This window comes from Triturus cristatus, chromosome 2_2 (assembly GCF_964204655.1).
Source record: "Triturus cristatus chromosome 2_2, aTriCri1.1, whole genome shotgun sequence".
Lineage (NCBI taxonomy): Eukaryota > Metazoa > Chordata > Amphibia > Caudata > Salamandridae > Triturus > Triturus cristatus.
The window spans coordinates 528,184,091-528,196,827 of record NC_140582.1 but is presented as its reverse complement, the minus strand read 5'-3'; the positions used below and the strand labels follow the sequence as shown (position 1 = coordinate 528,196,827).

Here is a 12,737-nt window from a genome sequence, read left to right as displayed (position 1 = left end):
AAGGTGTAGGGGGACAAAAATGTGTTTACCTTAGGAGTAGTTGTAACATGACATCTTCACAGTGTAAGCCAATGAGCGTCCTGAACAAGGCCAATGAGACAACGCAGAGCTAGAAAGAAACAAGAAGTACTTTCAGACGTCGCCCATGAAACGATAAAGTTACTTTTGTGTGGGGAAAGGACACTTGGGGAATGTTTGAAACAGAAAAACATGCGGTGTGTGTTTTTCTAATCTGGTGAATCTTGAAGCTGTTTCTCATTTTTATTTTTTGATTAATTTATCCTTGTTTTCTACAGTGTCGGAACCTCGTATTTGTTTAATTTAGTTTCGTTTTTAAATAATTAGTTCACGTTGGGAAATGTAGAGAACTGGTATATTTGCATGTCATCTCGTCTGCTTTATATGACCCGCCCGCCTGAACGTGGCTGGTGCTCAGGTAGATGTGTTGTCAAAAGTGTTTTACACTACGATTGTGTGCCTGTCATGTGAGTATTAGGGAAACGATAGGTGGTAATTGTTTGTGTGACAGCCCTATATAAAAGTCAGAGAAAGTGAAGAAAAGAGCTGATGAGAAAAATTGCAACAGGAGAGTTGAGGTAATTCCCTCATGAAGTTGCTTTCCCTTCGACTGGCTGTTGGGAAGGCTAAAGTCGAGAAGTGACTCAAGAAAGACAAGATTATGAAAGCTCATAAAAGTTCGGAAAATGGCCTGGAACTAGAGGTCGATCTACTACGGCTACCTCAAAGGGCCAAGAGCAGAATGTTAAGCTCCACAGTACAAACAGATCCAGTCACCAACCTGGAAGACTTCGGTGCAAGGCAGGTGATGAGTGCAGAGCTGTCATCACTTCTCATGCCTTGGGTGAGGGGTTTTACAGAAAAAACAGGCAAAATGATCTTACAGCTGCTCCGATTTATTCTTTCCAGGGTCAATACGCTAGCACTCAGATTTAAAATAATTAACTGCATATCAGCAGTGCACCAGAGTGGCACCCAATTAAGATCTCACTGCACGTGAGATGGTGTCTCTTTTCCCATCTAAGTAACTGTAGGAGAGTAGGGTCTGCTATCCTATGGTCACCCCAAATTTTTGCTTTATGCTTCACTGGTTTTTGACATACTGAGGCTGTGGGCCTGCTAATCAGACCCCCAGCCTGCTGTTCTCTCTACTAAATTGACACTATGCACTCCAGGTGCATACCCAATTGGAATTGGATCACCCTGTGAGCCCCTGTACCAGTGTACACTAGGTACCCAGGGCATTGGTGTATCTAAGGCCTACCAGGGGCTGAAGCATGTATTGTGCCACCCCTGGCCTGGCCTAACAATTTGACACAACTGGCTGATCACTCAGCTGGGGTAAGTTGGTGTAACCACCTCTTACGTAGGTGTAGTATACCTATACCTAACCTTAAATGGGACACATGTTAACCTATAAGTCACTCCTATGGCAGGCCTTAACAATCCTGAAAGCAGAGTGCTTGGTTCCATGTGAGATGGTGCTCAGGCATGAGCTGAGCCTGTCTGCAGTGGTCGGAACAACTTCCTTCTACCGTTTCCAGATATCGCCATACCATATACTCTTAAGTGCATTATGAACCTCACGGTTAAATGCTATCTTTGGTTTGGCTTTATCAAAACATGTCGAGTAAGGTGTCATACGAATTGGAATACTAACCCCTCGCCAATTCTGGCGACGGGGTTAGCATTCCACCCTTCTAGAGGGACACGACATGGACAGTGCCTGAAACCCGGGTAAAATCAGACATAGCCTCAGCTCCACAAAATGGACGCTGCCACCACCGACACAAGTCTGCCCTCCTGCTGCTGGGAGTCCTTCCAGCTTGGGAGACGTGGACAAAGGGTTTCCTGCCAGGGGAGGTGCGTGCACCACCCCAGACAGGATTTTGTGTATTGGTCAGGTAGGGCTTGAATAGAATCAGACATGCCTGAGGCTCACAAGGAGCCTCGGTGCATATGCCAGTTCAAACCGGTCCTGGGGCACACCAGCCCCGGACCTGGGGCGAGCTGGACAAAGGATTGGGGGTGTAACCACCCCCCTTCCTGGTCCCACCCTTAGGGAGGGACCTAGGAGGTAGTCCGGCCCCTAGAATCCGGGTAGGAGCTGTGTCCTAAGACTTCAGACATCCTGGAATCAACTTAACACTAAGAAGAAGACTGGAACTTCAACGCTCTGCTGCACAGAGGACTGAAGGAATTCTCCCCTATGGTCAGGGAGTGACCATCTTGCTAACGCAAGCACCAACCAGCGAATCGACGTCTGCTTTGCCGCCGCCTCCTGCCGGAGCCCGAGCCCAGAGACCGACAAGAACTGGACCTCCAGACCTCTCACAGCCCGATCCACAGTCCCTGCAAAGAAGGAACCCGTGGAGGCACCGAGACACGTGGAGCCAGCCATCTTGGAAGACACTCGACAAGCTGCAAGCGCGACAACAGAGGCTCCCTCCAAGTTGTGCTTTGGGTCCTGAGAAGCCCAACACCCGAGCAGCATCTGCACCAAAGATGAGCCCTCCAGCATCTCCACGATCTGCGTGGGGCCCCTCTGCACTTTGCAACTCAACGCACCTAACCGGACCCTGGCCCGTTGGCTAGTGGCCATCTTGGCGACCAACTTTGAAAACTACGATGCTGGTCTGGTTGCTCCAGACTGGCCCCTGCTTCCCTCCAAAGGAGCAGCCCCTCTGACCTTGCTGGTCAGAGTAAACAGCTTTCTTCAATTCCTACGACTCCTGCTTTTGCCAAGGCTTGTTTGCTCCTTTCGAGTTGCCGACACCGCCGACAGCGAGAGCCTGCATGGGACAGCTCGTGAACCAACTCCTGGACATCGTCAACCTTCAGGGACCACGTGGCTGCGGAGACAAGCTACACCTCTTCACCTGTTTGCACCCGACATCGCCTGGTACCTACCTGGTGCCACGCTGGTCACTGGCTAGTGACTGTGAACACTGTCCCCTCTGCTTACAGGTCTTCTACAACTCCGATCCACCCTTGGATCCACCGCATCTCTTCTGGACCGGCCGCCTGCAGCATCTTTGTCATCAGGCTCCATTGAACAGATAGACGAAACCCGACGCACTTCGAGACCTATGCACCCGCTTCCTGTGGGTGAGGTAAAGCTGCCACTCCGGTGCACAAGTGTAGAGTGACATCTCTAATGTTTAGATCTGAAGTCTTGATTTCGTAGTTCAACCAGAAGACCCTTTTAGCAGTAACTTTTGAACTTTTACGCACCCATTGAAAACCTATGGGAGCCCGCGTGTAACTTTCCTCACTACACACACGACCCGTGGACCTCCTGGTCACTAACTGAAGTTAGCCCCTTGTAGGCCCAGCGATTCTAGAGGCCCTAGGCCTTTTCCCGTTCCTAGTCGTGGTACTTATACCACTATTTTAGTATATGGTTCGAGCGGCCACCAGGGCCTATCCATATAAAGTTCAACTTCTGTATATTGTAATACTTTCTTGTTTAACGATTTGTGCTCCTGTGCTCATAAAGAGTCTAGGGGATACTTTGAGTAATAAATACATATATATTTTGAATATATATCCGTGTGGTGTCCTTTCATTGGTATAAAGGGGGGTTACATATGGTAAAACAGCCTGCTTAACACGCTTTAACGAGTTTAGCCTCAAAGACTGCTTAGCCTACGCTACCACTAGGGCAGCTAGTCCAAAAAGGTTGACTTACAACCACACCATAAGGGTTGCTTGGCATGGTACAAGGTGGTCACTTTACCTAGTGAACATCATATACCAGGCCAACTTCTCACATTGGTGAGCAGTGGTTGGATTTGAGCTTGCTGTGTTTTACCTCTGTAATCTCTTTGTTACCAATTGAAAGATCATACAGGTACCTTTAGGTACATCTAAAACAAGATTAGTTATATACTTAAGTTCTACTGAACTTAGTTGTTGTAGAGCAAAGGGAGTAGCACACCCTGACTACAACTACTAGATAGGTTTAGTAGGAAAACCCAAGTGTAGGTAGTTGCAACACATCCACCCACACTTAAGAGCAATGGCTGGGGCAGAGGGGTCCAATGTACCCATCTCTGTCGAGAGTGACCCCCAGAGGGCACCAACCATCTTTGCTACCCTAAACCAGAATGAGCTCAGGCAGTTGGCAAATATCAGGGGCCTTAAACAGCCCAGGAACCCTACCTCTGCTGAACTCAGAGAACTCTTACAATCTGATGAAGATCAGAGAGCTCTCAAGAAAGCCTCCCAGTTAGACCCCTCAGGGACTGGAACAGGAGGCCCTCCTTCTGAAGATGCTACTGAAGTACCCCTTTCTAACAGTCACCCCTTAGTTGAGAATCAGACTACAGATGATGAGGATCAGCATAGGAACAGGGATGACAAAGGGGGTGAGTCTGATAGTAGTAGTAGTTCTGATGGGAGAAATAGCCCAGTGCCAGGTGCTATACCTGGCTCAGCTAACTTAAGACTACTTGGGACTGACAATGGGTTCCCCCCATTGAATCTCCCTAGTGGACTTAACCAGGGGTTTGGGAGACAGAGGAATCACTCAGGTGACTCTAATGCCTCTCATGCCTCTAGAGGCTCTCAGGGTCACTCCAGAAGAAGGATGACCAGCCCTCAGAGGAGGGAGCATGAGGCCAGAATGCAGGAAGCTCAGCTGAGGATCAGGAAACAGGAGCTAGAAGTAGCCCTGATGGAAGAGAAACTGAACAAGGCTAGGCAACCTAGAGAGAGTGGGTCTATACCCACTGGTGGCAGCATTGTCCCTAGGGACAAAGATCGGGTATTTGATAAGAGGAACCTGTCCAAGGTTGTGCCCCCCTACAAAAGTGGGGATGATATCCACAAGTGGATGACTGCTCTTGAGAGAGCCTGCAAAGTGCAGCAGGTCCCTGAAGACCAGTGGGCAGCAATCTTATGGCTCTCCTTTGAAGGTAGAGGCAGAGATAGAGTCCTCACTGTTAGAGAGGAGGATGTCAGAAACTACAGAGCCCTGAAGAGTGTCCTGGTTGATGGGTTAGGCATAACCACTGAACAGTACAGGTTAATGTTCAGAGATACCCAGAAGACACAGACTCAGAACTGGTCTGAATACATTGAATGTGCCACTAAGGCTTTGGAGGGTTGGTTGCTGGGAAGTAAGGTATCTGATTATACAGGATTGTACAATTTGATGATGAGAGAACAGATTTTAAATAACTGTCAAAACTAGCAACTGCATCAACACTTGGTTGACTCAGATCTGACCTCTCCCCAAGAATTGGGAAATAAGGCATACAAATGGGTCAGAACCAGGGTTAAGCAAAAGAACCAGAACCAGGGCCAAGGGGGTGATCAGAAGAAAACAGGCCAAAAGGGTGGAGATCAGAAATCCAAAGACCAGAAGTCTTCAACAGGGCCCCAAACTAATACTAATGAGGGTGGGTCCCAACAAAAAGGAAAGAAGAAAGAAGGTCCAAAGAAACCCTGGTGCAAATCTTGCAAGAATACAACTCACTGGACTAGTGATTGTAAGAAGGGTGGAGCCCCAAACACTGTTGCCCCTAAGGCACCTGCTCCCAGTACTACTGTTAGCAGTGTTGGTCCCCAGACAAAGGGTGTAGTGGGAATCACTATGGGAACTGAAGGAGATTCTGACTTAGACAGAACCCTTACACAGGCAGTCTTGATCTGTGATGGGGACATGGATTTGTCCCTGACTGTGAGCCCCAGTAACCTGGGCAAGTACAGACAGACTCCTTTAATAAATGCAAAAGTGGCTCAAGCCTACAGGGACACATGTGCCAGTGTCACTATGGTGACACCAGGCTTTGTGGATCCTGGACAGTACATACCAGGTGAGAATTACCTGGTGACCAATGCCAGCAATACCACTACTTCTCATAGTGTGGCTATTGTTAACTTCTCATGGGGAGGGGTAACTGGCCTCAAAAGGGTTGTGGTTAGTGCAGACCTCCCAGTAGAATGTTTGTTGGGCAATGACCTAGAGAGATCTCTATGGTCAGAAGTGGAGTACAGGACACATGCAGAGATGTTAGGTATATCACCACATGTCCTTGCTGTGACCAGGTCACAGGCCAAAAAGTGCCTTACTGAACCTCAGGTCTTGGATCCTGGAACAATGGACCAAGCACCTACCAAGAAGAAGAACAGGAGGGTTTAAGGCTGTGCCTTCCCCCCTGCCTCCAAGTGATGATCAGTCTTCCCAGGAGGATGATCTAGAGAACCCTGAAGGAACTGTCCCTGAAGAGCTTGAACCTGACCAGGTTGAGTTTCTGGGGACAGGGGGACCTTCCAGGGCTGACTTGGGGCAGGCTCAGTTATCCTGTCCATCTCTTGAACCCCTCAGACAGCTGGCTGCTGCTGAGGCTGCTGGGAATGCTCAAGGTACCCATAAAGTGTATTAGGATGATGGGCTCCTTTATTCAGAGGCTAGAGACCCAAAACCTGGTGCAACCAGGAGGTTGGTTATACCTCTGCAATTTAGGGGCTTCCTGCTTACCTTGGCACATGATATTCCTCTAGCAGGACACTTAGGCCAGAACAAGACTTGGGACAGGCTTGTCCCTCACTTTCACTGGCCTCACATGAATGAAGATACCAAGGAGTTTTGTCGCTCCAGTGTGACCTGCCAAGCCAGTGGCAAATCAGGTGGCACAACAAAGGCCCCCCTAATACCACTACCTGTGGTGGGGGTTCCCTTTGAAAGAGTGGGAATAGATATAGTGGGTCCCATGGATCCCCCCACTGCATCTGGGCACAGATTTATACTGGTGGTAGTGGATCATGCCACCAGGCATCCAGAGGCAATTCCCCTTAGGACCAGAACAGCTCCTGTTGTGGCCAGGGCCCTACTGGGAGTATTCTCCAGAGTGGGGTTTCCTAAGGAGGTGGTTTCTGACAGAGGTACCAACTTCATGTCAGGATACTTGACAGCTATGTGGAAGGAATGTGGTGTCAACTACAAGTTCACCACCCCTTATCACCCACAATGCAATGGGCTTGTTGAGAGATTCAACAAGACCCTAAAGGGTATGATCAAAGGATTACCTGAAAAGCTCAGGCGAAGATGGGACATCCTTCTACCCTGCCTTATGTTTGCTTACAGAGAGGTCCCACAAAAAGGAGTTGGCTACAGCCCCTTTGAATTGTTGTTTGGGCATCCTGTAAGAGGCCCCCTATGTCTGGTGAGGGAAGGATGGGAGTTACCTCTCAAAAAGCCTAAACAAGACATAGTGGACTATGTACTTGGTCTCCACTCCAGGATGGCTGAGTATATGGAGAAGGCATCCAAAAACCTTGAGGCAAGCCAGGCCTTACAGAAAGCTTGGCATGACCAAAAGGCTGTCTTGGTCGAGTTTCAGCCAGGACAGAAGGTATGGGTGTTGGAGCCAGTGGCCCCAGCAGCACTCCAAGACAAATGGTCTGGACCCCATACAATCCTGGAAAAGAAGGGAGAGGTTACCTACTTGGTGGACCTAGGCACTCCCAGGAGTCCCCACAGGGTACTCCATGTTAACAGGTTAAAAGCATATGTTGACAGGGCAGACATGGGCTTGCTCATGGCTACAGATGAGGGACAGGAGGAAGAGACCGACCCTCTCCCAGACCTGTTGTCTCAGAACCCTGAAGATGGTTCAGTTGAAGGAGTGACCCTTGGAGGCAACCTCACTGAGCATCAGCAGATTGAATGTAGACAGGTTCCACAATCAATTCAGCATATGTTCTCACTGATACCTAGTCAAACTGACTGGTGTACCCATGTGGTGGACACTGGTGACAGTCTTCCTGTAAAGAACAAACTTTACAGGCAACCTGACCATGTCAGGGACTGTATGAAGGCTGAGGTACACAAAATGCTGGAACTGGGTGTCATTGAACCCTCAGAGAGCCCCTGGGCTAGCCCAGTGGTTCTGGTCCCCAAACCTCACACCAAAGATGGCAAGAGAGAGATGAGGTTCTGTGTGGATTACAGAGGACTCAATGCTGTCACTAGGACAGATGCACATCCTATTCCAAGGGCAGATGAGCTCATAGATAAACTGGCTTCTGCTAAGTTTTTGAGCACATTTGATTTGACAGCTGGCTATTGGCAAATCAGGTTAGCTGAGGAGTCTAAGGCCAAAACAGCATTTTCAACCCCAGGCGGACACTACCAATTTTTGGTGATGCCCTTTGGTCTGAAGAATGCACCTGCCACCTTCCAAAGGTTGGTGAATCAAGTCCTTACTGGGTTGGATGACTTTTGTGTAGCATATCTTGATGACATTGCTGTCTTTAGCTCCACCTGGGAGGATCACCTGATCCACCTGAAGAAGGAACTTGAGGCTCTGCAAAAGGGAGGCCTCACTATCAAGGCTACTAAGTGCCAGATAGGGCAGAGTAAGGTTGTGTATTTGGGCCACCTTGTAGGTGGAGGCCAAGTTCAACCACTGGAGAGTAAGATACAATCCATCAAGGACTGGTCTCCTCCAACCACCCAGACTCAAGTTCGAGCTTTCTTGGGCTTGACTGGGTACTACAGGAAGTTTGTTAAGAACTATGGGTCCATTGTGACTCCTCCTAATGATCTGACATCCAAGAAGATGCCCAAAAAGGTTCAGTGGACAGTAAGCTGTCAAAAGGCATTTGATGACCTGAAGAAGGCCATGTGCTTTGCACCTATCCTGAAAAGTCCTGACTACTCCAAAGAGTTTATTGTCCAAACAGATGCTTCTGAGTTGGGTGTGGGAGCTGTGCTGTCACAAATTAATGTAGATGGTCAAGACCAACCCATTGCTTTTATTAGCAGAAGGTTGACCCCCAGAGAGAAGAATTGGTCAGCTATTGAGAGGGAGGCCTTTGCTGTGGTGTGGGCCCTGAAGAAGCTGAGGCCATACTTGTTTGGCACTCACTTCAAGATTCAGACCGACCATAAGCCCCTCTTGTGGCTAAATCAGATGAAGGGTGAAAACCCCAAACTGCTTAGGTGGTCCATTTCCCTACAGGGGATGGACTTTACAGTGGAGCACCGGCCAGGTACAGACCATGGGAATGCAGATGGTCTCTCCAGGTACTTCCACTTAGGACAGAAGACGAGACTGGTCAAGGCTAGTTTAATGTCCCTGCGTTTGGGGGGGGGGGGTGTGTAGGAGAGTAGGGTCTGCTATCCTATGGTCACCCCAAATGTTTGCTTTTTGCTTCACTGGTTTTTGACATACTGAGGCTGTGGGCCTGCTAATCAGACCCCCATCCTGCTGTTCTCTCTACTAAATTGACACTATGCACTCCAGGTGCATACCCAATTGGAATTGGATTACCCTGTGAGCCCCTGTACCAGTGTACACTAGGTACCCAGGGCATTGGTGTATCTAAGGCCTACCAGGGACTGAAGCATGTATTGTGCCACCCCTGGCCTGGCCTAACAATTTGACACAACTGGCTGATCACTCAGCTGGGGTAAGTTGGTGTAACCACCTCTTACTTAGGTGTAGTATACCTATACCTAACCTTAAATGGGACACATGTTAACCTATAAGTCACTCCTATGGCAGGCCTTAACAATCTTGAAGGCAGAGTGCTTGGTTCCATGTGAGATGGTGCTCTGGCATGAGCTGAACCTGTCTGCAGTGGTCGGAACAACTTCCTTCTACCGTTTCCAGATATCGCCATACCATATACTCTTAAGTACATTATGAACCTCGCGGTTAAATGCTATCTTTGGTTTGGCTTTATCAAAACATGTCGAGTAAGGTGTCATACGAATTGGAATACTAACCCCTCGCCAATTCTGGCGACGGGGTTAGCATTCCACCCTTCTAGAGGGACACGACATGTACAGTACCTGAAACCCGGGTAAAATCAGACATAGCCTCAGCTCCACAAAATGGACGCTGCCACCACCGACACAAGTCTGCCCTCCTGCTGCTGGGAGTCCTTCCAGCTTGGGAGACGTGGACAAAGGGTTTCCTGCCAGGGGAGGTGCGTGCACCACCCCAGACAGGATTTTGTGTATTGGTCAGGTAGGGCTTGAATAGAATCAGACATGCCTGAGGCTCACAAGGAGCCTCGGTGCATATGCCAGTTCAAACCGGTCCTGGGGCACACCATCCCCGGACCTGGGGCGAGCTGGACAAAGGATTGGGGGTGTAACCACCCCCCTTCCTGGTCCCACCCTTAGGGAGGGACCTAGCAGGTAGTCCGGCCCCTAGAATCCGCTTAAAGGTAGGAGCTGTGTCCTAAGACTTCAGACATCCTGGAATCAACTTAACACTAAGAAGAAGACGGGAACTTCGACGCTCTGCTGCACAGAGGACTGAAGGAATTCTCCCCTATGGTCAGGGAGTGACCATCTTGCTAACGCAAGCACCAACCAGCAAATCGACGTCTGCTTTGCCGCCGCCTCCTGCCGGAGCCCGAGCCCAGAGACCGACAAGAACTGGACCTCCAGACCTCTCACAGCCCGATCCACAGTCCCTGCAAAGAAGGAACCCGTGGAGGCACCGGGACACGTGGAGCCAGCCATCTTGGAAGACACTCGACAAGCTGCAAGCGCGACAACAGAGGCTCCCTCCAAGTTGTGCTTTGGGTCCTGAGAAGCCCAACACCCGAGCAGCATCTGCACCAAAGGTGAGCCCTCCAGCATCTCCACGATCTGCGTGGGGCCCCTCTGCACTTTGCAACTCGACGCGCCTAACCGGACCCTGGCCCGTTGGCTAGTGGCCATCTTGGCGACCAACGTTGAAAACTACAACACTGGTCTGGTTGCCCCAGACTGGCCGCTGCTTCCCACCAAAGGAGCAGCCCCTCTGACCTTGCTGGTCAGAGTAAACAGCTTTCTTCAATTCCTACGACTCCTGCTTTTGCCAAGGCTTGTTTGCTCCTTTCGAGACGCCGACACCGCCAACAGCAAGAGCCTGCGTGGGACAGCTCGTGAACCGACTCCTGGATGTCGTCGACCTTCAGGGACCACGTGGCTGCGGAGACAAGCTACACCTCTTCACCTGTTTGCACCCGACATCGCCTGGTACCTACCTGGTGCCACGCTGGTCACTGGCTAGTGACTGTGAACACTGTCCCCTCTGCTTACAGGTCTTCTACAACTCCGATCCACCCTTGGATCCACCGCATCTCTTCTGGACCGGCCGCCTGCAGCATCTTTGTCATCAGGCTCCATTGAACAGATAGACGAAACCCGACGCAATTCGAGACCTATGCACCCGCTTCCTGTGGGTGAGGTAAAGCTGGCACTCCGGTGCACAAGTGTAGAGTGACATCTCTAATGTTTAGATCTGAAGTCTTGATTTCGTAGTTCAACCAGAAGACCCTTTTAGCAGTAACTTTTGAACTTTTACGCACCCATTGAAAACCTATGGGAGCCCGCGTGTAACTTTCCTCACTGCACACGCGACACGTGGACCTCCTGGTCACTAACTGAAGTTAGCCCCTAGTAGGCCCAGCGATTCTAGAGGCCCTAGGCCTTTTCCCTTTCCTAGTCGTGGTACTTATACCACTATTTTAGTATATGGTTCGAGCGGCCACCAGGGCCTATCCATATAAAGTGCAACTTCTGTATATTGTAATACTTTCTTGTTTAACGATTTGTGCTCCTGTGCTCATAAAGAGTCTAGGGGATACTTTGAGTAATAAATACATATATATTTTGAATATATATCTGTGTGGTGTCCTTTCATTGGTAAAAAGGGGGGTTACATATGGTAAAACAGCCTGCTTAACACGCTTTAACAAGTTTAGCCTCAAAGACTGCTTAGCCTACGCTACCACTAGGGCAGCTAGTCCGAAAAGGTTGACTTACAACCACACCATAAGGGTTGCTTGGCATGGTACAAGGTGGTCACTTTACCTAGTGAACACCATATACCAGGCCAACTTCTCACAGTAACCCATTGCCAAGTAAAAAATGGTTGATGAGCATTGCTCCTGTCACATGAGCATGGTGTTCTTTATATTAGAACATTGGAATGTTGGAAGCTCCATTGAAAACAATTGAGTGCTCCAGGCTCCTAATGGCCAGTAGAAGCCCATAGTTACAACATTCTAATGTTGTTGTTCACAGCTGTTGCTGTGAACAAAGGCCTCACGGAGCCCGAGGGGATTTCAATCCCCTCGGGCTCATGAGGACTTTTTAGTTTGTTATAACATTCTGCCCTTTAGTGGTGGAATGTTCTCATAGCCTTATACCCCTCAGTAGCTGGGCTATAGCAGTATTAAAGTCCCGCTCCCTTGTTTAATGCTAGAGTAGGCCTTTAATAGCCAGTATAGCCAGCTACGGCAGGCTATAAGACAATATTAGAACACTGGAATGCTGATAGCGCCAATGAGGACAATGGAGTCTCTCCATGCCAGTAATGCATGATATGGAGATTCAGACTCAACATTCCAACATTTGTTATTCAGTTTTTCTTTTTTTTAAATTTATAACATGCTACCCTCAGTGGGTGGAATGTTCGAACAGCATTAAAGCCCTTCTACCTTGAGCTGTACACTGTTATTAAAGGCGTTCTCCCTCGTTCTTGGCCGTTGCATGAGGTTCACACCTATAACTCGGCTTCATGTCCTTTAACAACTTGGGAGTGGACTACAATACAATAATAACAATACCCAACATCACAGGACAGGCATGCACAGTAGTTCACTGGTGACTACAGTACTGTAAACTGGGGCAGAACCAAGATGCCACACACATTCAAGCAAAGTGTGCACCCTAGAGGAAACGATACACAAAGGCCAGACAC

At 49.1% G+C, this 12,737-nt stretch overlaps 1 protein-coding gene across 3 annotated transcripts in view; it reads right to left on the bottom strand.

The window, feature by feature from the left end:
• The window catches only part of FHIP1A (FHF complex subunit HOOK interacting protein 1A), a 389,114-nt gene that overhangs the window by 126,305 nt on the left and 250,072 nt on the right, over positions 1-12,737 (bottom strand). For all 3 annotated transcript variants that reach the window (XM_085641659.1, XM_085641660.1, XM_085641661.1), the window contains one exon: positions 30-109. In XM_085641659.1, coding sequence (XP_085497785.1) covers positions 30-109 — 80 coding nt within the window. The remainder of the gene's footprint in view (positions 1-29; positions 110-12,737) is intronic.